Source organism: Mobula birostris, chromosome 5, assembly GCF_030028105.1.
Source record: "Mobula birostris isolate sMobBir1 chromosome 5, sMobBir1.hap1, whole genome shotgun sequence".
NCBI lineage: Eukaryota > Metazoa > Chordata > Chondrichthyes > Myliobatiformes > Myliobatidae > Mobula > Mobula birostris.
The window spans coordinates 84,152,898-84,179,465 of NC_092374.1; the positions used below are offsets into that span (position 1 = coordinate 84,152,898).

General features: G+C 48.6%; 1 protein-coding gene across 1 annotated transcript in view; it reads left to right on the forward strand.

Moving 5' to 3' along the window:
* Positions 1-9,787, forward strand: part of LOC140197817 (ephrin type-B receptor 1-like) — a 68,318-nt gene extending 58,531 nt beyond the window's left edge. Inside the window, exons 13-16 of the mRNA XM_072258282.1 lie at positions 2,449-2,598; positions 3,496-3,689; positions 7,200-7,355; positions 7,971-9,787. Coding sequence (XP_072114383.1) covers positions 2,449-2,598; positions 3,496-3,689; positions 7,200-7,355; positions 7,971-8,079 — 609 coding nt within the window. The 3' untranslated portion in view covers positions 8,080-9,787. The remainder of the gene's footprint in view (positions 1-2,448; positions 2,599-3,495; positions 3,690-7,199; positions 7,356-7,970) is intronic.
* Positions 9,788-26,568: the final 16,781 nt, after the last annotated feature.

The following is a 26,568-nucleotide window of genomic DNA, read 5'->3' on the forward strand; positions in this document are numbered from 1 at the left end:
CAGTCTCTCAGAGCAAACATAACATACCAAGATAGCAAGCAATTAAGAAGCAGATGGTATATTGGCCCTCAATGCAAGAGGCTTTAAGTTACAGGAGCAAGAATTTTCCCTTTCTCATCGCTTTTCCTTGGTGTGATGATGTGATAGGGTGGTAGGGTGGAGATATGTCTCCACCAATGGAGGTGTAGGGCGCTCATTCCCTCTGCAAGACGGCAGGTCGCCTTGGGCAAGCTGTAGCACCTGATTAGCTCCCCCCCCCCCCCCCACCGATCAGGGTCATGTGAAGCCATGGGAGCTGGTGGTGGGTGGTCGTATGAGCAGCTGGTACATATCACAAGTCCTGGTTATGTGACCACTGACACCAGGCAGACAATCTCTGAAGAGTATTGATAATGGCTCGGGTCAGCCCAGAAGAAGGCAATGGCAAACCACTTCTATTGGGGAAAAATTAACTAAGAACAATCATGGTCATGGAAAGACCGTGATCAGCCAGGTCCCACGACACGGCTCATGATGATGACGTGTGTGATAATAAGATCTGTATGGATGGTAAGCAAAGCCACGTTTCGCCACTGTACCTCAATCAACCAATTCCAGTTTCAAGGATGTCTGGCTGCAGTTAGACAGAGCCTTGGCATGACCACATCTGGAGCGTTTGACTGCAGATTTAATCTCATCATGCAGGGAGTGACGCACTTTCCATGGAAGAGGCATAGTGAAGGTTCACCAGACTGCTCCCTGAATTAGGGGCCTAACGTGCATGACATAGGAGGAAAAAAAGGACGTTTGGCCCATCAAGTCTGTACTGTTCGACAATGGCTGACTTATTATCCCTCTCAACCCCATTCTCTTGCTTTCACCCCATGATCTTTGATACCCTTATCAATCAAGAACCTATCAGTCTTTGCCATAAAAATATCCAGTAACTTGGCCTTTTAACAGCCCTTTGTAGCAATGAATTCCACGGATTCGCCACCCTCTGAAGTAAGTTCCTTCTCATCTTCGTTCTAAAGGGACATCCTTTTATTGTGAGGTTATGCCCTTGGATCCTAGACTTTCCCACTCCTGGTAACAACCTCTCCAGGTTCACTCAATCCAGACCTTTCAAAGTTCATTAGATTTCAAAGAGAACCCTCTCGTTCTTCTAAACTTCAGTGAATAGAGGCCTATAGAGGCCTATAAATACTCCTCTTATGTTAACCCTTTCATCACCGAGGTTATTCTTGTAAACCTCCTCTGGACCCTGTCCAATGCCAGCATGTTCTTCCTCCGATATGGGGCCCAAAATTGCTCACAGTACTCCAGATGTGGTCCGACTAATGCCTTATTAAGCTTCAGCATTACATCTTTGCTTTTATATTCTAGTCCTCTTGAAATGGAATGCATTTGCCTTCCTTACTACCAATTCAACCTACAAGTTAACCTTTCGGGAGTCCTACACAAGGACTTCCAAATCCTTTTGCACCTCCAGTTCTCTTTCTGTTTAGAAAATAGTTGCATCTTTACTCTTCGTTCCAAAGAGAATAATTGCACAGTTTTCTATCCTGTATTCCATCTGCCACTCCTTTCTCCCATCCTGTCCAAGTTCTTCTGAAGTCTCCCTGCTTCCTTAACACTACTTCCCCTCCACCTATCTGCAAGCTTGGTCACAAAGCCATCAATTCCCATAATCCAGATCATTAAAGTACAACGTGAGGGATTGGAGGAATCAGGCCCATGTTCGCTGAGGTGTAGATGAATGAGAAGCAGATCTAGTGGAAGGGTACGGAGTTCTATCTGGATTGGACAGACAGGGTGTGTGGGACAGTGTTTCCCTCGGGTGGGAGATCCGGAACCAGGAGTCACAGGTCCAAGATCTAGGATGAGGATTAGCAGAAATTTTCTCACTCCAAGGCGGGGTGACCTTGTGGAAGCCAAGACCCTTTGGCCTGTTTGGCATGGGTGACCCTACCAAGAACCAAAGCATGAAGCCCTGACTCCAGCCAATATAGCTCTCCAGGTCATTGAGGCACGCAAGCCTTCAAACCACAGCAAAGCTGTGGTCCTCTTGGAGGAATAATAAATAAGCAATAACTATCAAGAACATGAAATGAAAAATCCTTAAAAGTGAGTCCATAGGTTGTGGGACATTTCAGTGATGGGGTGAGTGAAACTGAGTGAAGAAGATTGAAAGGAACTATTTAGGAGATTTTACAGTGAATGGTACAGTCTTTGGGAATGTTGTAGAATATTAGTGTAGATGGAAATCTTGGTCAGCAAGGACTAGATGATTTCTTCCTGTTCAGATATGGAAGGTGTGTGGGGATGGAGCGGGAACATGATATTGAGGATCAACGGGGATAGTATGGAATGGGGGCTGAACAGCCTCTCCCTCTTCCTACTCTTCCCATGTTTCTCCATCCTCCTCTTCCCTTCACCCGGGCTGACCACTTCCCCTCTCGGCCACAGGGTGGAAAGATTCCGATCCGCTGGACAGCTCCCGAAGCCATCGCCTTCCGCAAGTTCACCACGGCGAGCGACGTGTGGAGTTATGGCATTGTCATGTGGGAGGTGATGTCATTTGGCGAGAGACCCTACTGGGACATGTCCAACCAGGACGTAAGTACTGCCATACTGTGCGCTCGAGCAGTCTGGGACAATTCCCGATTTGGCTTCTGGAGCTGTTAATGGGGGAAGGTTGCACCCAGACTCTGCTCTGTCATAGAATCACAGAAAGCAGCCATTCGGCCCACTGAGTTGGTGTCGACCATCAGCCACTTATTACTACCTACCCGATCTTACTGTCCCCACATTCCCATAGACCCTCCCCAGATTTCACTCCTCACCCACACGCTGCAGGGAGGGGGGCAGTTACCCCAACGACCCTACATGTCGTCATCTTATGGGAGGAAAACAGTGCACCCGGGGTAGAAACCCATGCGGCCGCAGGGAGAATGAGCAAACTCGATACGTGGAGACGCGCAGACACGTGGGCAGAGATGCGCACAGAGAGAGAGAGATGCACACAGTGAGACACGCACGTGCACGCGCATATGCACGTAGAAACACATGCAGGCACACATGCGCAAATGCACAATGCATATTCTCACACGTATGCACGCGGACGCGCCCAGCGCCGGGGGTCGGAATTGGACTTGGCCCCTGGGAGCTCTGAGTCAGTGGCTCTACCCACTTTGCCACTGTGCTGCTCACGGTTTATTCCAAGGGGAGAAAACAATCACAGTGGCGGTCACAAAAATGAGTGAATTGTGGTTAAAAACCTGCCCGTTTCACTAATGCCCGTGAAAGAATCAGAATTAGCTGTCCTTGCTTGCTGGGTATATACGCTGGCTAAAGGTCTGTCTGAAATACCTCACAGGAGTGGTCATCAACATCCAGGAAAGTGAATTCAGGGGTGGTGGATACGTGGAGAGGGGCAGGCGCCGAGAAACTGGTGTGAGGGTGTCTGAGGGAACGGGGTCTGTGTCCTCACCGTTGTCGCTCCCCCTCCCCCAGGTGATCAACGCCATCGAGCAGGACTACCGGCTGCCGCCGCCCACAGACTGCCCTGCCTCCCTGCACCAGCTGATGCTGGACTGCTGGCAGAAGGACCGCAACACCAGGCCGCGCTTCGTCCAGATCGTCAGCGCCCTGGACAAGCTCATCCGCAACCCCGCCAGCCTGAAGATCGTGACCCGGGAGTTAGGAACGTGAGTCCCGCCTCTGCTAGGAGTCGTACACTGGCAGGCTCGTAGGACTGTCTAAAGTAGTCCCATTTCCTCATGTGCCTATCTTAAGTGCTGATCAATACTAATGTACTTGCCTCAAACACTTCCTTGGCAACCTGTTCCATATACGACATCTTTTGGGTGGAAGAGTTTCCACTTGGATATCCATTAAAGAGGAGGGGGCTAAATGTCACACACAAAATGCTGGTGGAACGCAGCAGGCCAGACAGCATCCATCATGGATGCTATCTGGCCTGCCGCGTTCCACCAGCATCTTTGTGTGTTGCTTGAATTTCCGGCATCTGCAGATTTCCTCGTGTTTGAGGGGGTTAAATGTGTGAATTTAAGGACGAATTTGGGAAAGGAAAGGAGTTGAAGTTTAGGGGTATAGTCAGAGTGATGGGGCTAGGTTGAAGGGACCGATTGGCTGACGTTTCTTAAAACGATACAGCTCAGCAGAGCTTCATCAGTCCATAATGTAGTGCTGACCTTTTATCGAGATATAGCACGGAAGAAGCCCTTCTGGCTGCAACCCCCAGCAGTGCCCCGATTTAACCCTCGCCCTAATCACAGGACAATTTGCAATGACCAGTTAACCTACTGACCACTGGTCTTAGACTGCGGGAGGAAACCGGAGCGCCCGGAGGAAACCCACGTGGTCACAGGGAGAATGTACAAACTCCTTACAGGGAACAGTGGGAATTGAATCTGGTACTGTACCACTACACTACAGTCTAACGCAGGGGTCCCCAACCAATGAGGAAAGGTGCAGCTGACTCATATTGTTTCATATCGACAAATCATATTGTTTCCTCGCGGCCCGGTGGTTGGGGACTGCTGGTCTAATGCCTTCCCTCCATTTTTCTTTCATTTATTTGCCTATGTGGGGCGGAGTGGTAGCGTAGTGGTGAGCACGACACTTTACAGTACTGGTGACCCGGGTTCAATTCCTGCCACTGCCTGTAAGGAGTTTGTATGTTCTCCCCGTGACTGTGTGGGTTTCCTCCGGGTGCTCTGGTTTCCTCCCAGAGTCCAAAGGTGTGTTAATTGGTCATTGTAAATGGTCCTGCAATTAGAGTAGGGTTATGTCAGTGGCTTGCTGGCCGGATTGTCCCAAAGGGCCTTTTCTATGCTGAATCACTGTGGGAATACAGGTCCATAATTCATTGAAAGTGGCGTCGCAGGTAGGTAGGGTTGTAAAGAAAGCTTTTGGCACTTGGCCTTCATAACTCAAGGTATTGAGTACAGGAGATGGGATGTTACATTGAAGTTGTATAAGATGTTGGTGAGGTCTGATTCGGAGTATTGTGTACAGTTTTTAGTCACTGACTGACAGGAACGATGTAAATAATATTCAAAGAGTACAGAGAAAATTTACAAGGACGTTGCTGGTCTGTTTTCCTAACTCTGTTCCACTGCACTCCTCAATGCCCTACTACTCCCTGTGTAAGGCCAACCCTGGTTGGTCCTAATGATGTGCAACACCTCGCCCTTGATGCATTAAATTCCACCTTCCGTTTTTCAGCCCACTTTCCCAGCCGGTGCAGATCCCTCTGCAAGCTTTGGTAGTCTTCCTCGCTGTCCACTGCACCCCCAATCTTGACGCCATCCGCAAACTTGATCCCGTTAACCACGTTACCATCCAGATCGCTGATATAGATGACAAACTACAAAGGACCCAGCACCGGCCCCTGAGGCACTCCACTCGTCACAGGCCTCCAGTCAGAGAGGCAACCATCTGCTACCACTCCCCGGCTCCTCCCGCAAAGCGAACGTTTGCAACTTCCTGCAGCTTTTCCTGATCTGGTGCAGTGCCCTGCCCCAGCCATTGATGCTCTCCGCAGTCTATCTGTAGAAAACTGTGGTGACATAACTCGTCTCCTCAAATCGATGACAGCCCTGCCTGGAGGTTCTCAGATCCCAGAGAGCTGAAAGAATTAATGAGGCTTTACGCTGACCTTCTCACGAGGTAGCTCCCCCCCTCCACGAAGGAGGTTTGAGGCATTTTTTCTTATAAATATAGATTAATTTCAACTTCTATGTTACTGTACTGTGCAACAAAAATGTTAGTGGCAATAACAGTGACTAGCACAGATGAAACTACGTGTTCAGAATCAGGTTTAATGTCACCGACATATGTTGTGAAATTTGTTGTCTTTGCAGCAGCAGTGCAATGTAATACATAATAGAGGGAAAAGATATGAATTATATTAACTATATATATTAGATAGTTAAATAGGTACTGCAGAATAGAAATTAAAGAAAAGTAGTGAGGTAGTGTTCGTGGGTTCAATGTCCATTTAGAAATCCAATGGCCGAGGGGAAGAAGCTGTTCCTGAATCATTGAGTGTGAGCCTTCAGACTCCTGTACCCTCCTCCCTGATGGTAACAATGAGAAGAGGGCATGACCTGGGAAATGGGGGTCTTTAATGATGGATGCTGCCTTTCTGAGGCATTGCTCCTTGAAGATGTCCTGGACACTACAGAGGCTGGCGCCCATGATGGAGCTGACTGAGTTTACAGCTCTCTGCAGCTTATTTTGATCCTGTGCAGTAGCTGCAACCCCCCCCCCTCCCTCACACCAGACGGTGATGCAGCCAGTTAGAATGCTCTCCACGGTACATCTGTAGAAAATTGCGTGTGTTTCTGGAGACATACCAAATCTCCTCAAACTGCTGATGAAACGTAGCTGCATTGATAAGCAGGATCCAGGTTAGATCCTCGGAGATATTGACACCCTGGAACTGGAAACTGCTCACTCTCTCCACTCTTCGACCCTTCTATGAGGATTGACGTGTTCCCTTGTCTTACCCTTTCTGAAGTCCACAATCAGTTCTTTGGTCTTACTGACGTTGAGTGCAAGGTGTTGCTATTAAACCACTCAACCAGCTGGTGCATCTTGCTCCTGTGCGCCCTCTCATCTGCTCATCTAATATGATATGTGCCTCCCGTGGTGCCCAGCAGTCCTAGAACACCTCCATGGATCCCATAGACACTGTGTTCTTTCTTCAGGGTTATCCATATATGGACACCTCCCCCACCCCAGAAAATTACCAGGCAGTTGGCCTGGGTCGAACCCTTCATTGCCCATCTCTAGGAACCACGGAGAGCTAACCGCCAGCCCCAGGAACAGAATTAATAGGACATCCTCCCCCCAGCCCCCTGTTGCTCCCACCTCTGTACTGGATGACCAAATATGAAGAGGGTGGGGCTAAAATGCAACCGTAAGGAAAGGAGCAGCCCCCTCTGATGAGTGGATAGAGGCCGCAGCCTTGTACACATTTCAGTTGTCGACCAACGTCAGAACCAAACGTGCGGGGTTGTCATTGGTGGGATCGTTGTCATTGGTGATTGTGAGGTTGTCACAGGTGGCGGCCGCGAAGCATTTTCTTGAGGGAGCAACTGAGGTGAATGATGCCGGGTAGGGTGAGGGTGGCGTTGGGACACTGGCATTTGCCACAGCTAGTAACGGATGCCGCGCTCTCTCCGCAGACTCTCCCAGCCACTCCTGGACCGCGGTAGTCCTCACTACACTGCCTTCTCCAGCGTCGGCGAGTGGCTGAGGGCCATAAAGATGGGCCGGTACGAGGAGAACTTTGTCAACGCTGGCTTCACAACCTTCGACCTCATTGCCCAGATTTCAGCAGAGTAGGTCACCTCTCGAGAGGGGTGGGGATGGGGTGGAAAGAGGGGAAGGTATGGCTCAGTGACATGGGGGGAGTCAGGGTTTTGTCGGTGTCCGAGGCACGTGGGGTCGGCTCCAAGCTGTTCCCGACCCTCAGTGAGGACTGTGCAGTGCCCAGGAGCAGGGACTCAGTGAGGGTGGAGCGGAGGGGACAGGAAGGAGGAGAAGAGGGGGGCGGTTGAGTAGGAGGGAGGAGAGGGGAAATGTGAAGGAAGAGGGAGAGGATAAGAGGAAGGAGAGAAAGATGAAGAGAGAAGGGTGGAGAGGACGGGATGGGGAAGGGAGGGGTGAGGGAGAGGAGGAAAAGGAGGGGAGGGAGCAAAACAATGGAGGAGAGAGAGGAGGGGAAGTGGGGAAGAGAAGAGCAGAGTGGGAAGGAATGAGGGGATGGGAGGAGGATGGGGAGGGGTAGGAGGGAGGGGTGGGGAGAGAAGGGGAGGAGGATAGGGAGGGAGGGAATGGGAGAGGACGATGGGGGAGGGGAGGAAGGCAGGGAAGGAGAGGAGGAGGGGTGTAGGATGATGGAGGGGAGGAGAGGAGATGCTGGTATCGCTGATAGAAGTTTGATTCCCCCACAGAGATCTGCTGCGAATTGGAGTCACTGCAGCTGGGCACCAGAAGAAGATTCTCTCCAGCATCCAGGCAATGTTGAAACAGGCGAGGCCGCCAGCCTCTGCCCACAACTGACTGCTGCGGGCACCGCTGAGGAACAAGGGTGGAGGATGACTGAGGGGGTGGGTAGGGCGATGCACCCTTCGGACGCCCGCTCTCCCTTGCAAACCCCTTCACCCTCCTTCCCCTCTCCCCATTGGCCGAGGATCTCCCGGACTTCTGGCCCTTATTGTTTGCACTTTGAGGTCTCGGCTTCACCTCCGCCACAAGCAGTCCCGGTTCCTGTGGCAACCGCTGAAACTCTTGGACCCGTGACCCTTCCCTTTTCCGGGGAGGGGAGACTTCGGCCGAGCTGCTGGAGGAAGAATGAATTCTGAGACCCCTCCCCACGCTATCAATGGCACGTAGGCGCAAAGATGTCCTCAGGAGGCCGGAGTGGGCACAGTTGCACGCAGGATGGAGAGACCAATTGGCCTGTTGTCTTCATATTGAAGATGAGCGAATTTAACTGCACCAGTGGACTCCCGGTTTCGGGATCGGCCTGGTTTCCCCAGTGGAGATAAGAAAAAAAAACAGTTGAATATTAATCGCTACTGGCTGACACAGACTGGGCTCCACCTCACTTCCGAGCTTGGTTCTCTTTTGTACTTTTGTATTGCTTTATAATGTTTAATGTAACGATGTGGAAAGGGTGAGCGATGGACACAGTCAAACGATCCTCATTCAAGACTCCAAGGCCTCCAAAATCCAGGGATAGGGTCAAATTTCCCTTTCTTCACTTACCCAAGCTGTCTTTTTCCCCTTTCCTTTCCTCCCTATTCTTCTCTGCCCACTTTGCCCTCCCTCAAAACCACCGTTCCCTCCATCCTTCAATTCCTCCTTTCCTCCCTTGCCTTTCTCCAGCAAACCCCACCTTCCCTCTGTCAACCTCCTTCCCTCCCTCAGCACCCATTCTCTCCCTACCTTGTCTTCCTCCCTCAACCCCTCCTGTTCACCACCTTGCCAGCTTGCCTCCTCCTGGCGGCTGCCCCCTCGACTCCTCTAACTCCCTCCCTAAGAGCTCAATCATCCTTGCAGCAGTGTGAAGCCCTGCCAGTGATGGAGAGTCTCATTGGGGTTGGAGGTGGGTGAGGGTGAGTGAGTGGTCAGTAGAAGGGAGGAAGAGCCAACAGAGGGTGGTTGGGGGGGAGGGGATGTGAAGGAACTTCCAAAAATGTGTTTCACTCTTAGAACCTGGGGGCACTTCAACAGGACCCCTCCCGTTGTGGTGAGCACCGCACCCCATCAAACATTTGACCACCACCCAGGGGTGTCCAGTGTTGAGTGAGGTGACGCCTCTCCATCTCCTGGAGGTAGCAAGGACTTGCTTGGTGAGGAGGGGAGGGCGGGTTGTACTCTGAATTGGAATCACACATCCTGCTCCTTTGCTGATTGGTCAGTTGAGGAAGAGAGGTGTGAGGAGACCCTGTGGGAAAGATGAGGGGGTGGTGCTGAGGAGGTGTCAACAACGTCAGGGGGGCAGGTTAAGATCTCCCTCAGAACCTGGCCTACATGCAGTGTAACACCATTGCTTTTTCTCTGTGTCTGGTATGACCCCCACCCTATCCACCACCTTGTTTGAGATGGAGAGCTAGACCTGCAGCTGAGGCCTGCTCTGCCACTCTTATTAATGCCCCTGGATTACTCACTCAGGAGCTTAGTAGTGGCAATCCTGCCAGGGATCGTACCCCAAGGGTAATAGTGACACCACCTCTTGACATTAAACTTCTAAAGTTCATTTTAACTTCCTGTGTCGTGTCTGGTTTTCACTTCTTCTTGTCTTTAACTCTCAAAGCTTAGGTGTCAAAGGCACAGAGCCGAGGGGAAGTGGGTGGCCTTGGGGGTTGAGGTGGAGCTTGTGCGCTGTGGGCAGAAGATCTGAGATGGTCACGGTCCACATACCTTGGGTGATGTGAGGGGTGAGATGGGAGCGGAGAAGAGAGGGTGAGAGAATGGAAGAGGGAAAGAAGGGGAGAGGGTTGGCGTGGGGGGGACTTAGAGTAGCAAACGAGATGGGGAAATGAAAAGTGGGGGGAGTTTGGGATGGAGGGGAAGGAGAGAGAGCGAATGACATAAGGGAGTTGGAGAAGAGGTTTGGGAGGGTTCGAGGGGGAGTGATAAGATGGTTGAGACAGGGTAAAGAGAGAAGAAGACTGGTGAGATGGACGAGGAATGTCCTGGGAGAGAGGAGGAGGAGAGGAGAAAGTATTGGGAGAGGGAATGTAGTTGGGACACACCTCGGTCTACCTTGGTCTATGTTGAACAGAGAGGTGTTGTTACTCTGACACCACAGGAGAGGTTCCTGTCTGCCTCTGGGCTACAGTGGGTCTCGGGATGATGCAGTGTTGCCCCACCCCGGGAGGCTTTGTCTAATGTACTGTCCCACACACAGTGCTGTCAGTGCCATGGAGAGCTGCTCAGACTGGGGCATGGGCTTCAACCTCTACCCACCGCGCCAGTGAGCCGAGACGGGAAGAGGGAAGGCAGAAGTTTAAATGTACAGGGAGCCTGGCTCGCCCTCTCTCTTTGTACTTGTGTACGTGTACACACACGAATCCTGGCAGTGGAGAGGGAGGGGTGAATTGGTTTATTATCACTGTCCTGCGATAGAGCGAGAAGATATAGATTGCGTGCCATCCAGCCAGATCAATTCCACACATAAATACATCATGATTAAAAGAATGCAGAATATTGTGTTACAGTTACTGAGAACGAGCAATGCAAGGAATGAAGATAAGGGTGCAACGAGGTAGAGAGTTGGCGTAGGGCGCTGAAGGAGAGGGTTGGTGTGGATGGGGGGAAGGAGGGAGGGTGGTGTGGATGGGGGAAACGGATGGGGAAAGGGAGGAGAAGAGCTGGGGTGGATGGGAATGAGAGATGTGGAGTTGGAGAAGAGATGTGCGAGGGAGGGGGAGTGATAAGATAGAGATGGTAAAGAGAGAAGGAGAAAATTGGTGGCGTGGGGAAGGAATGTCTGGGGAGAGAAGTGGAGGAGAGGAGGAAGTATTGGGAAAGAGAGAAGGAGAGAGTGAGAGGGGTGGAGGGTAGTTGGGACACAACAACACCTCGTCCTACCCTGGTTTCTGTTGAACAGAGAGGCGTTGTTACCTTGATGACACCAGGGGTTCCTGTCTGCCTCTGGGCTACAGTGGGACTGGGGACGGTGATGTGTATTCCCACACACAGTACCATTGGTACCATGGGTCACAGGACAACAATCCATCACCCATGTGGAGTGGGGCATGGGCAATGTTCTGTCACCCATGGGGAGAGGGTCAGAGTGGGGCACAGGACAACACGCCATCACCCGTGGGGAGAGGGGCAAGGGCCAAGGTGGTGTGGATCACAGCAGAGGCCCTTTGGCCAATCCAGTCTGCTGGCCATCGGTCTCCTATTCACATTGATCGTATTTTCTCTCCCCACGTTCCCACCAATGCCTCTGGGGGTGCAATTTACAGTAGCCAGTTAAAGCACTGGTCGTTAGGCTGTGAGAGGCAACCATAGCACTTGGGGAAAACCCTTGTGGTCACAGGGAGAAGGTGCAAAACACGCACTCGCACTCTCCCTGTCTCCTGGAAAAATTCAAAGTAAATTTATTATCAGAGTACATGTATGTCACCATATACAGCCCTGAGATTCGTTTTCTTGTGGGCATACTCAATAAATCTCTAGAATAATAACCATGCAGAATCAGTGAAAGATTGCATCCACTTTGTGTGGTCTTTCCTTGTCAGGATTGAACTAGTCTTCTCGAGCACTTCTACCCCCTGCACCAATGGGTCGAGGTGTGAAGAAGGAATAGGAAAGCTCAGCTAGTTTAAATGCATAAGTGCCCTGCATGCTTCCTGTGGTGGGGGAGTCTAAGACCAGAAGACACAGCCTCAGAATAGAGGGACGTCCATTTAGAATGGAGATGAGGAGAAATTTATTTGGCCAGAGAGAGGTGAATTGGTGGAATTCATTCCCAGTGGAGGCCAAGTCATTGGGCACATTTAAGGCAGAGATTGATAGATTCTTAATTAATCAGGGCATGAAGGGTTACGGGGAGAGGGCAGGAGATTGGGGCTGAGAAGAAAACTGGATCAGCCTTGATGAAATGGAGGAGCAGACTCGATGGGCCAAATGGCCTAATTCTGCTCCTATATCTTATGGTAGGTGTGTGTGTGTACACGAATCCTGGAAGTGGAGAGGGAGGGGTTAATTTGTTTATTGCTGTCCCTGTCCTGCAATAGAGCGAGAAGATTTAGATTGGGTGCCATGCAGACAGATCATTCCACACATAAATACAACGCCGTGATTAAAAGAATGCAGAATATTGTGTTACAGTTACTAAGAATGTGCAGTGCAGGAAAAGAAAGATAAGAGTGCCATGAGGTAGATTGGTGATCAAGAATGTTTCTGTTAGTGTACGGGAGGTCCATTCAAGAATCTTGATATCAACATATCAATGCAGCTACAAAGAGGGCACGACAGCGGCTGTATTTCATTAGGAGTTTGAAGAGATTTGGTACGTCTCCAAAAACGACTTGCAAATTTCTACAGATGGACCGTGGAGAGCGTTCTAACTGGCTGCATCACTGTCTGGTATGGGGAGTGGGGTGGGGTACTACTGCAGAGGATCGAAATAAGCTGCAGAGAGAGAGTTGTGAACTCAGTCAGCTCCATCATGGCCACTAGCCTCCACAGTATCCAGGACATCTTCAAGGAGCGATGCCTCAAAAAGGTGGCATCCATCCTTAAGGACCCACATATGCCACTGATATGAAACTTGATTGTGATAACAGCAGGGTAGAAGGTGTCCCTGCATTCCCAAACATCTGTATCCTGTCCTAGATGGGTGTGTGGAGAGGAGGGTATGTCCAGGGAGGCAGGGATCCATGATGTGTCGGTTGTCAGAGGGCAGTGTGGATGGAGTCCTGAGAGGGAAGCTGGTTTTCGTGATGTGCTGAGCTGCGATGGCAACAATCTGCTCTTTCTTACGGACATGGGAAGAGCCGTTGCCATTCCGAGCTGTGATGCATCCCGATAGGATGCTTTCTGTGGCGAGTCGGTAAAAATGATTAAGCGTCCACAGGGAACTGCCAAATTTCCTCGGCCTCCCGAGGAAGTACAGACACTGACGCATGGTATGTGCCGTGTCGCACGATGTGGGCGATCCTGGTCTATCTATGACCATGATCGTACTTGCCTAATTTTTCTACAGAACTGGTTTTATTCATTGCATACAGTGTGCAATAGACCCTTCTGGCCCTTTAAGCCACACTACCCAGCAATCCCTCCCCGATTTAATCATGGGACAATTTACAATGACCAATTAACCTACCATTCGGTAGGTCTTTGGACTGAGCACACGGTCACGGGGAACGTACAAGCTCCTTACAGGCAACGATGGGAATTGAAACCGGGTCGCTGGTAAGGTAAGGCATGGTGCTACCATTCCACCCAAGTGGTTTGCCATTGCCTTCTTCTGGGCAGTGTCTTTACAAGAAGGATGACCCCAGCCATGATCAATACTCTCCAGAGATTGTCTGCCTGGCGTCAGTGGTCACATAACCAGGACTTGTGATGTGCACTGGCTGCTCGTACGACCATCCACCACCTGATCCCACAGCTTCACATGACCCTGATCCAGGGGTCTAAGCAGGTGCTACACCTTGCTCAAGGGTGACCTGCAGGCTTGTGGAGTGAAGGAGCACCTTACACCTCCTTTGGTAGAGATGTATCTCCACTTCACTATCCAATATTTGTTATAGTGGCGAGAGTTGTTGTGGACATGCTGGATTTCTGAGGAAGTGGAGCCTTTCTTTGTCACAGCGTCTCAGTGGCTGGACCAATACAAATTGCTGGCGATATTTGCATATAGAGACAAAGCTCTTGACGATCTCCTCCTTGGCACCATTGACAGGGGTGTGTATCCTTCCCTGCTTCCTCGGTTCAATAACCAGCTCTTATGTGGCTTCAGGAATAGAAACAAAAGTAGGGAGGTTATGCAAAACATCAGTCAGACCATGAGGATAGATCGTGTCCAGTTCTGGCTCCCTGCCTGAGGAAGGAGCAGAATGACCTGAAAAGGCTGAGCAGAGGTTTACTGAGAGCTTTTTAGCTCAGACCAGAGAAGCCAGGGGTTGTTGTGTCTGAGGTGGAGGAGATTGGTTCATGGGGATGGGTCAGTAGGCCAGCAGAAGTTACTCTAGTTGAGGGGAAAGAGAAGCCAAACTAGGGCGGGGAGGGGAGGGGGGTTGGTGGGAGGATTGTGTGAGATGTGGTTGGGTGGAACCAAGGGGGGAAAAGGACAAGGATGAGGGTGTAGTAGCGGAGGGGTTATGGAGATGGGGAAGGGGAAGACACAAGGAGGACTGAGGAGGATGGGAAAGGTAGGAAAGAGTGTGGGGGAGGGGGATTGAAGAAGGGAATATACGCACTTGTAACAAGGGTGACCAGAATCCGGAGAATTGAGTGTCAGTGCTGTCGGGCTGTGGAGCAGCCAGGTGAATTGTGCAGTGCTGTTCCTCATCCTGGCAGTGGAGGAAGCTGAGGACAGACAGATTGGTGTGGCTGTGGGAATGGAGACGGCTGGCAACCAGGAGATCCAAGTGTTCACACTCGACGTGGAACAGGTTCGACAGGCTGAATGGAGAGCTCCTAGCTCTTTCATTCTTATGTTCCCTTGCCTCAAAGGTTATGCATGTGGGTGATCTATGTCTGTGTTTCTTACCAACCTAGTCATAGATCAGTACAACACAGAAACAGGCCCTTTGGCCGACCACAGCATCCTTCTTGCTAACCCCAGCTGCCGTCATTAGGCCCATAACCCTCCTAACCCCTCTCAAGCATCGCAATTGTATCTACCAGGCCCTGTCAGAACTTTCCCGGGTGGCTAGAACAAATAAAATGGGCACAATGGCCTCCTCAGCGACTTGTGTCCCACTCTGTCCCTCCACAGGCGTTGCCCCAGGTGATACTGGGATGACCAGCTGTCAGTCTTTGTTGACCTTCTCTCTCTCCTGTCATCCCCTTTAAGGTACCTCTACACATTGCTCTAGCCATTGCCTGGGGGAGCAAGCATTTTTAAAATTACACTGGACAACAGTTTTTTTCAAAAATGTTGCTTGCTCAGAATTTGTTTTGTTGTTTATGGTAGACCACTTGAAGCTGAACACAAATATAATTTCAGGCTATTTTTATCATGTAGAAATTTGGTGAAAAAGAAATTAACTTTTATTGAATATAATGTGTTTAATTGCATAATGGTGCTTACACATTGCAATAGTTCAACTAGGATAAAAATATTTTGTTGATGATTTTCATTTGTACTCAGTGTCTGAGGCTTCTCGCTTAAGGGTCTAACAACAATCAGCCAGCATTGATGGATTCCAGTTGCCCTGGTATCTTTTCTCCATGACTGCAATGTCCTGGTGAAACCTTTCACCATGCTCATCGCTGACAGAGTCAAGATTTTCAGGGAAGAAGTCTAAATGGGAGTGCAGAAAATGAATCTTTAGTGACATGTTGCACGTCATGGTTTTGTGTGCTTGAAGCATGTTCTCAACCAGCTGCACGTAGTTCGGTGCTCTGTAGTTGCCAAGAAATTTTTCAACAATATCTTTTAATGCCTTCCATGTGATTTTCTCTGGTCCCACTAGAAGTTCTTCGAATTGCCTGTCATTGAGGACCTGTTTGATTAGTGGACCACCAAAAATGCTTTTCTTAATCTTGGCATCAGTTATTCTGACTTGAATTATGAATTGAAATAACAAATATAGAGGATTACAAAAAAATAGTGCATGATAAGGGAAATTTCATGGTGATTTTCATGGTCAGCAGCCCAAAATCCATGACATAGATCCAAAATGCTTGTTGTCCAGTGTTATTTTAATTGCTTACGTTCAGGGATGTGGCGATAGTAGCCACATTTCTGATTCATCACCTTGGGGGGCAGTGGTCGTGAATTCACATCGCACACAGCTGCTAGTAAAGTTAAATTTTTTAAATCTGGAGATTTAAATTCCTGGTTCTAAAATAACTGAGGGCTGAGGATGTGTGTACGGTTAATTAAAAGTGGTTAGGGTCTTGGGATTTAAGGAATTTTTAAAAAAGGGAGTACAGTCGTAAAGAAGTCATTTTCTGAATTATTTTCAAAACCTTTGATTTGCTGTTAAAGCACAGATGATGACTAACAATCTGTTTTCTTTTCTTTCTACTAATCAGCTTCGGTCTTGGTAGTGGGTTAGTTTTTTTATATAATAAAATTATTATTTTTCAATGTTACGAACTAATTGACTTGTACGAATATAGGGTAAGGAGTCTTTATATGCAATTTAGTTTAATGTATTGACATATTTTTCCTGTACTCTGTATTCTTATATATATAACTAAGATATTGGAACGAGAAGTCATCAAGGAAGTTTGTAAAATACTGGTTCACACACTGCTGGAGTATTGTACCATTTCTGGATGTAGGCGAGGGGCTTAGAGAGAGGGCAGATGAGATTCATGGGGGTTTGATAGTTCCCTGGAAAGGGCAGCATGGATTGACACAGTGGCGATGTCATGGTTGCCTCCCTAGGTCTGGGTTTAGCATAGGAGAGTTGGGACGTTATGTTGCATCTATATAAACATGGTTGATCATTGATATTGTGATTTAATTGTCTAATGTGATACACTAAGCAGGGCTGTACGAAGGAGGGCAGCTGTTGCCCATAAAGCAGGCTTCCCATCTCCACAGAGCTGATGAATCCAAAGCTGGCTTCCCAACCTTTATAAGCCGTCACCCCCCTTGGTTAATGGTAGGGGATAGATACAATTTGGCGTCAGTGGTGTTGCAGGGGTTGCCCGTTACCACTGAACTCGACGTAGGTCTGCCGATTTTCTCATTTGTAAAGGCCAGCAGCTGGACATGATGGTCAGAGGCTATTTCAGACTCTCGCCATTGGGAGCATTTAATAGGTAGTGGGAGAGAGAGAAGGGGCAGAAGAGAGAGTGAGGCAGGGATGAAAGAGAGGGGCAGGAAAGACAGCAAGGTAGAAAAGAGCAAGATGGGTAGGTAGGGGAGAAGGGGATAAGGCCAGGCAGCAGATGGGAATGCATGTGGAAAAGTGAGGTAGGAAAGAGAGAAAAAGTGAGGCAGGAGAGTGAGAGAGAAAGAAAGAGAAACCAAGTGGGGTAGAGAGATAGAGAAGGGGAGAAAGTAAATTGGAGAGAGGAGGAGAGAGAAATAGAGGGGAGAGATATATGAGAGAGAGGTAGGGGAGAAAGGGGGAGCAGGAGAGAGTGAGGTAGAAGAGAGAAATAGAGGGGAAAGATATAGCAAGAAGGGAAGAGGGATAGCAAGAGAGAGAGGTGGGGAGAAAGAGTGAGAGAGGTAGGGAAGAGAGAGAGAGAGAGGGGGAGCAGGGAAGAGAGTGGGGTAGAGGGGAGGGAGATAGGGAGGGGAGAGAGATGGGAGCAGGAGGGAGAGATGTGGGGAGGGTGAGAAGGAAACGAGAGAAAGTGTGGTAGGAGAGACGTAGCAAGAGAGAGATGGTGGAGAGAAAGAATGAGGTAGGGGGTTGTGGGGAGAATGAGAGGAGAGCAGGAGAGAAAGCATGGTAGGAGAGACATATAATGAGAGAGAGGTAGGGAAGAGACAGAAAGAGAGAGGGGGCAGGAGAGAAAGCGAGGTAGGAGAGAGCTACTTTACCCAGTGTTTAATTAGTCAGTGGTGTTGCCAGTGCCTGAGGCCTAAAACCAAAGTGATTGAAAAGCAGGCTGTAATAACCCATTCTCCTCACAAAGAACGCCTGTTGTGCTCTTATTAATAACAGCAACCGTGGTTCTCTAATTCCCCCTTCTAGTGATAATGAGACAATGTGGCTTATCTCAATACGTATGAGCCGAGGAGTGATTGATGAGGTACAGAGAGGTGTGTGACTGACGGGATCTGTCAGTCTTGTTTCTCTCACACAGCCAGGGAAAGCCCCACACACAATAGGCAGGATAAGCCCGTCTTTTGATCTGAAGGCTCGTTTAATTATGCCGGCCTTCCCTCTCCTCTCCCGAAGTATCCCTTGCTCCCCATTTTCCATCGCTAGCTCATGTGTAAGAAACAGGCCCTTTGGCCCATCATGTCTGTTTTGACCATTAACCATCTATGATGCCATCAGAATCAGGTTTAATATCACCAGCATATGTTGTGAAATTTGTTGTCTTTGTGGCAGCAGTACAATGCAATGCATAATAATAGAGAAAATGTGAATTACAGTAAGTATATAATATTAAACTGTATATTAAATAAGTACATTAAATTAACTAAGTAGTGCAAAAATAGAAATTAAAAAGTAGTGAGGTAGTGCTCATGGGTTCAATGTTTACTCAGAGACTGGATGGCAGAGAGGAAGAAGCTGTTATTGAATCATTGAGTGTGTGTCTTCAGGCTCCTGTACCTCCTCCTCCCTGATGGTAGCAATGAGAAAAGGGCATGTCCTGGGTGATGGGGGCCTTAATGATGGACGCCGTCTTTCTGAGGCATTGCTCTGTGAAGATGTCCTGGACACTACGGAGGCTGGTGCCCATGATGGAGCTGACCAAGTTCAGAACTCTCTGCCGCTTATTTCAATCCTCTGCAGTAGCCCCCACCCCTCCCTACCAGACGGTGAGGTAGACAATCAGAATGCTCTCCACAGTATATCTGTAGAAATTTTCGAGTGTCCTTGGTGACCTATGGAGTCTCCTCAAACTCCTAATGCAATACAGTCACTGTCATGTCTTCTTTGTAGCCGCATTGATATGTTGGGTCCAGGTTAGACCCTCAGAGATATTGACACACAGGAACTTGAAATTGCTCACTCTCCCCACTTCCAATACGTCTGTAAGGACTGGTGTGAGTTCCCTCATCTTATCCTTTTTAAAATCCACAATCAGTCCTTTGGTCTTACTGACGTTAAGTGCAAGGTTGTTGCTATGACACCACTCAACTAGCTGATATTTCTCATTCCTAGACACCCTCTTGTCATATCTGAAATTCCACCAAGGGTAGTTGTGTTGTTAGTAAATTTATAGATGGCATTTGAGCTGTGCCTAGCCACACAGTCATTTCATTCCCAACAACACTCCCATCACCATTCCATTTGTAAGGCCATTGGGTCCTGTCAACACCAGACAGCCCACCAGTTCCCACAAGCTGCTCATCTTCATCACTGACTCCTCCATGGCGAAGACAGAGAGGTGGCAGAGGTAACAGAGAGAGAGTAGAGAAAGAGGTGGGGGGGGATACAGGCAGGAGAGGAACAGGAGTGAGAATGAAGTAGAAAAGGGAGGGGGCAGATGAGAGAGAAATAGAGCAGGCAGGAGAGAGATTGAGGTGGGGGGGTAAAGATAGGGGAAGAGAGAGAGAGAGAATCAGATTCAGGTTTAATATTACCGGCGTATGTGGGTCCTTAATGATGGATGCCCCTGTTTTGAGGCGTCGCTCTTTGAAGATGTCTTGAATACTATAGAGGCTAGTGCCCTTGATGGAGCTGACTGTGATCACAACGCTCTGCAGCTTACTTCCATCCTGTGCAGTAGACCCCCACACCCCCCACCAATACCAGATGGTGATGCAGCCAGTTAGAATGCTCTCCACAGTACGTTTGTAGAAACAGCACAGTGCACTACAACATCCTGGAATGAAAGTAATGATGGACACTGTTTTTTTAAGGCATCACTCCTTGAAGATGGCCTAGAAGAGGAGAAGGTGAGACAGGAGAGACAGATAGGGAGGCATGAGAGAGAGTGAGGTAGAAAAGAGAGAAAGAGTGAGGCAGGAGATTTAGAGAGACAGAATGGAGTAAAGAGATATCCTTCTTTGGAGATTCAGTTGACTCACTGACCATGCACATTGTTGGAATGTGGGCGGAATCTGGAGCACGTGGGAGAAACCCATGCAGTCACAGGGAGAACATGCAATCTCCACAAACACACAAGCCCACGAGCACATAGTACCAGAAGTCAGGATCTCTGGAACTGTGAGGAAGTGGCTCCATCCACTGACACTTCTCCTCCCACTTCAGATCCCGTTACCATGTTAATCAAGTCCTTAAAGTGAGATCACTTGTGGGAACAACTCAATGGATGGACAAGTGAGTGTAGTTATCTCCTTTTGTTCAAGAGCCTGATGGTTGAGGGGTAATAACTGTTCCGGAACCTGGTGGTGCAAGTCCTGAGGTTCTTGTACCTTCTACCTGATGGCAGCAGCAAGAAAAGAGCATGGCCTGGGTGGTGAGGATCTCTGACGATGGATGCTGTTTTCCTGCGACAACATTTCATGTAGATCTGCTCAATGGTTGGGAGGGCTTTTCCCATGATGGACTGCGCTGAATCCACTACTTTTAGTAGAATTTTCCATTCAAAGGCATTGGTGTTTCCATACCAGGCCATGATGCAGCCAGTCAATACAAGTTTGTCAAAGTTTTAGATGTCGTGCCAAAACTCGGCAAACTCCTAAGGAAGTAGAGGCGCTGCCGTGCTTTCCTTGCAATTGCACTTATGTGTCCAGGATAGGTCCTCTGAAATAGTGACACCCAGGAAATTAAAGCTGCTGACCCTCTCCACCTCTGATCCTCTGATGAGGACTGGCTCATGGACCTCTGGTGTCCAACCCCTGAAGTCTATGATCAGTTCCCTGGTGTTGCTAACACTGAGTGAGAGGTTGTTGTTATGACACTATTCCGTCAAACTTTCAATCTCCCTCCTGTACGCTGACTCATCACCACCTTTGACACAGCCCACAACAATGACGTCATCAGCAAACTTGAATATGGTACTGGAGCTCTACTTAGCCGCACAGTCATAGGTGACAGAGAGTGAAGGGGACTTTCTGGTATGATTCTATAACTATGACAGATTGGCATCACTCACCAACTAGGGGTGTTTGGCACACCACAGGTACTTCTAGGTCACCGTGGGGGTCAGCTGATTGGCTGCCTCCTTCGCCAACTTAATTACATCAGCAAGCATCACACGTTACTGAGGACACTGGAAACAAGAAGAAGAAGAGGAGGAGGTTGAGGAGGAGGAGATGGTGGTGGTGGTGGTTTTTTCATACTTGGCTGATCTTTGACCTGTGCCATTTTCATCAAGCTCCTTAACATCCCAAACTCGTGCCTTGAATTCACCGAGTCTCTCCAGCAGAGAATTCCAAACCTCTCCCACTTTCTGGGGGAGGAAACTTCTTCCCACCTCTCTCCTGAATGGCAGACCCCTTATGGTGACCACCCCCCCCCCTTTAGTTCCAGATACACCCGGCCGGGAGGGGGTCCTGTCACTGACTGTAAGGAGTTTGTACGTTCCTTCCCGCACCCCCATGACCATATAGGTTTCCTCCCACAGTCTAGAGGTTAATTGGTCATTGTAAATTGTCCTGTGTTTAGACTGGCATTAATTTGGGAGATTGGTCTGCAGTGCAGCTCGAAGGACTGGAAGAGCCTATTCTGTGCTGTATCTCAATAGAATAAAATTGGCCGTGGAGGTTTGGGGGTGATGCCCACCCTTACTCTGGCGTGGGACCTTCGAAGAGATTCTCAAACTCTCCTTCAGCGTGACTGAGGTCCTCATGTCTGGAGCTGACGTGGGTCATGGCCTGGAAGATGTTTCCTGGGAAGAAAAGCCAACAGGATGGTTTGAAACCCATTCATTCCTTTCCCCATCTCCTCCCCAAATCCCACCTATCTGCTGAAGCCATGGTAGAGTTTATTTCACCCTCCCTGATAGCATCATGGAGTCACACAGCCCAGAAACAGGCCCTTCAGCCCATCTCATCCATGCTGACCAATCTAGTCCCATTTTCAACATTTGGCTCATATCCCTATAAATCTCTGCTATCCTTGTACTTACCCAAATGTCTTTTAAATGTTAGACTATAAGGCCACAAGACATAGGAACAAAATTAGGCCATTCGGCCCATCAAGTCTCATCATTTCATCATGGCTGATTTATTATCCCTCTCAACCCCATTCCCTTGCTTTCTTCCTTTAACCTTTGCCACCCTTACTAATCAAGAACCTATTAGCCTCCACTTTAAATATACCCAATCACTTGGCCTCCATAGTCATTGTGGCAATGAATTCTGCAAATTCACCACTCTCTGGCTAAAAGAATTTTCCTCATCTCTGTTCTAAATGGATATCCTTCTATTCTGAGGCTGTGTCCTCTGGTCCTAGCCTCCCCCACTGTAGAAAGCATCCTCTCCACAAACATGCTTTCAATATTTGATAGGTTTCAATGAGATCCCCTTCTCATCCTTCTAAACCCCAGCGAGTACAGGTCCACAACCATAAGAATCTCCTCATACGTTAACCCTTTTTATTCCCAGGGTTATACTCATAAACCTTTTCTGGACCCTCTCCAATGTGAGCATATGCTTTCTTAGAAATAAGGCCCAAAACTGCTCACAATACTCCAAGTGCAGTCTGACCAGTGCCTTATGGTCTCAGTGTTACAGCCTTGCTTTAATATTCTCTCGAAATGAATGCTAACATTTACCTTCATTACTTCTGACTCATCCTTCACGAGGGCTCCCAAGTTCCTCTGCACCTCTGATTTCTGAATTTTCACCCATTTAGAAAATAGTCTACTTCTTTATTCCTTCTACCAAAGTGCATGGTCATACACTTCCCTACTCTATATTCCATCTGCCACTTCTTTTCCGATTTTCCTAATCTGTCTAGATCCTTCTGCAGATTCCTGCTTCCTCAAAACTACCTGGTCCTCTACCTATCTTGGTATCATCTGCAAACTTGGCCCACAAAGTCTCTGCCAGCTCCATGTACTGACCACCTTGAAGTGGAAAAGGTCTTTGTAACCGTTACAGCACCGGCTGTAAGATTGGTGTTCAATTTCTGCCGCTGTCTGTAAGGAGTTTGTACGTTTCCCTCATGACCGCGTGGGTTTCCTTCGGGGTTCCACATTCCCAGGATGTACAAGTTAGGGTTAGTGACTTGTGGACATGCTATGTTGGTGCCAGAAGCTCTGTGATGCTTGCGGCTACCTTCAGCACATCCTCGATGCAAATAAGACATTTCACTCTATGTTTTGATGTATGTGTGACAAATCAAGCTAATCTTTAAATCTCTTTAATCTCTCTTTAATCGCTCCCCTCTCACCTTAAACCTATGCCTTCTAGTTCTTGATTCCCCAACCCTGGAGTAAAAGACTGAGTGTATTCACCTGGTCTGTGCCCTTCATTATTCATCTGCCACTTCCTCTCCCCCGCTCATTCCCTCTCTCCCTTTCCCTCTCCCACTTCCTCTCCCTCTCTCCCTTTCCGTCTCCCACTTCCTCTCCCTCTCTCCTTTTCCCCCTCCCACTTCCTCTCCCTCTCTCCTTTTCCCTCTCCCACTTCCTCTCCCTCTCTCCCTTTCCCTCTCCCATTCCCACTCTCTCTCCCTCTTCCTCCCCCACTCCCTCTCTCCTTCCCTCTGCCCTCAGCACAGAATAGGCCCTTCCAGCTCTTCGAGCCACGCTGACCAGCACCCCCCCAGTTTAACCCTAGCCTAATCACAGGACAATTTACAATGACCAATTAACCTACCAACCAGTACGTCTTTGGGCAGTGGGAGGAAACCAGGGCACCCGGAGGAAACCCCACGAGGTCATGGAGAGAGCATACAAACTCCTTACAGACCGCGGCAGAATTGAACGCAGGTCGTGGGTGTTGTAATAGCATTACGCTGACCGCTACGCACTGTATCTTGAGATCAGGCAACATCCTCGTAAATTTTCTCTGCACTCTTTCCAGTTTACTGATGTCTTCCTGCAACAGGGTAGCCGAAACTGAATGTAATCCTCAAAGTAATCGGACAATTTTTTTTATTTTCAACTCCCCTGACGTTCCCTTAAAATCCTGGAGCGTTAGAGCCTGCTATCGCTTGCTTAAAGTATCCTGGAATTTCCTGACAGAAGCAAGTGTACCAATGAGTGCTAATTCACAATTGGTCTCAAGGGAAAGAATTCTGAAGCATGGATTGGGACACCGGGAAAGCTGGGAACATCTGTGGATCGTTATTCCCGAGCCTCTTCAGGCAGCGACCCGGAGTGGAGTTCCTCGGAGCACCAGATGTTGGCAGCTGCGAATGTTTGCTCAGGGAAATGGCTGTGATTTGGAGTTAAGGCTGTGATGCATTCCAGGCCTTAAGTGGCTCATCTGGCATTTCCCTTGGCTGGACCACATCAAAATACCGGCAGTACGGCTGCTGAGCTTGAATTCCCTGGCCAGCAGTCCCTGTCACGGGCTGTTTGAATTACATCAGATGTTTATTCATTGTGAACTCAACCACAACAACCCACGAGCCCCTCCTCACTTATTCTTTGTGATTCTAAGACCATAAGACATAGGAGAAAAGTTAGGCCATTTGGCCAATTGAGTTTACTCTGCCATTCCATCATGCCTGATTTATTATCCCTCTCAACCCCACTCTCCTGCCTTCTCCCCATATCCTTTGATGCCCTCACTAGTCAAGATCCTTTCAACTTCCATTTTGAATATACCCAATGACTTGGCCTCCACAGTCATCAGTGGCAATAAATTCCACAGACTCATACAGAAATTCCTCATCATCTTCTCTGAAGAACATAGAACCTGGAAGAGTACAGCACAGAAGAGCAGGGTATTTGGCCCAGAATGTTGTGCTGAACTGACTAAAAAGCAAATCAGAAACACCCAAACACTAATCCCTTCTGCCTACACAATGTGCATATCTGTCCATCTTCCTCACACCCATGTGCCTATGCAAATGTCTCTTAAAAGCCTCTCATATATTTTCCTCTACCACCATACCAGGCAGCACATTCCAGGCATCCACCACTCTCCGAGTAAAAAAAAAACTTACCCCTCATATCACCCTTGAACCTACTCCCTCTGACCTTCAACACATGCCCCCTGGTATTAGACATTCTGACCCTGGAAAACAGATACTCTCTGTCCACTCTACCTACTCTTCTCATAATCTTATAAACCTCTGTCAGATCTCCCCTCAGCCTCCGACACTCCAGTAAAACCAACCCAAGTTTATCCAGCCTCTCCTGATAGCAGATGTCCTCTAAACCAGGCAGCATCCTGGTAAACCTCCTCTGCACCCTCTCCAAAGCCTCGACATCCTTCCTGTAGTGGGGTGACCAGGATGTGCTTGTATCCCGAGGCTGTGCTCTCTGGTCAGAATCAGAATCTGGTTTAATATCATTGGCATATGTCATGAAATTTGTTGCTTTGTGGCAGCAGTACATTGCAACGTACAATAAAAAGCTATAAATTACAATAATAAGTATATCTAAAAAAATTAAATAAATAGTGCCAAAAAAGAGAGAACTAGTGAGGTAAAGTTCATTGAGAATCCCCCACTATAGGAAACATCCTCTCCACATCCACATTCAATATTCAATAGGTTTCAATGAGGTTCCCAACCTCATTCTTTTAAACTGCAGCAAGAACAGACCCAGAGCCATCAAACGCTCCTCGTACATTAACCCTTTAATTCCCTGGATTAGTTTTGTGAACCTCCTCTGGACCCTCTCCAATGCCAGCACATCCTTTCTTAGATTAGGGACATTCTTGCTCTGGAGGGAGTGCAGCGTAGCTTCACTGGGTTAATTCCAGGGATGGCAGAAATGTCATATGTTGAAAGACTGGAGTGACTGGGCTTGTATACACTGGAATTTAGAAGGATGAGAGGGGATCTGATTGAAACATATAAGATTATTAAGGGATTGGACACGCTAGAGGCAGGGAACATGTTCCCGATGTTGGGGGAGTCCAGAACCAAAGGCCACAGTTTAAGAATAAGGGGTAGACCATTTAGAACAGAGTTGAGGAAAAATTTTTTCACACAGAGGGTTGTGGTTCTGTGGAATGCTCTGACTCAGAAGGCAGTGGAGGCCAATTCTCCGGATTCTTTCAAGAAAGAGTTAGATGGAGCTCTTAATGATAGCGGAGTCAAGGGATATGGGGAGAAGGCAGGAACAGGGTACTGATTGTGGATGATCAGCCATGATCACAGTGAATGTCGGTGCTGGCTCGAAGGGCCAAATGGCCTACTCCTGCACCTATTGTCTATTAGGGGCTCAAAACTGATTGCCATTCCCAGTACAGTGGAACCATTGCTGTATGCATCTGCGTCATTACATCCTTACTATTATATTCTAGTCCTCATGAAGTGAATGCTAACATTCCTCAGCACCCACTCAACCTTGCCAGTGAACCCTCAGCGAGGTCTGTGGACGGACTTTGGATAGAGGGACACCGCTGATGAAAGGGTAGCATAGTAGGAGGAGGAGAAGATGGCGGCGCGACGCAGCGCGCAGCGACCACTCCGGTGAATGATATGCGTTATCTGTCAAGTAGGATGCCGTGCACAATCCTGATTTGACGGAGACAGACGTGAGAGCACGGAGGAACATCTGGTGAAACTTCTGAAATGCCTGCTTCGCTGCCGCTGATACTGTGTTGATCCGGAATCTCCAGGAAGGGAAGGCCCCGAGTCCTCGGCTTTGCTTGTTGCTCGGCGGCCGGAATGG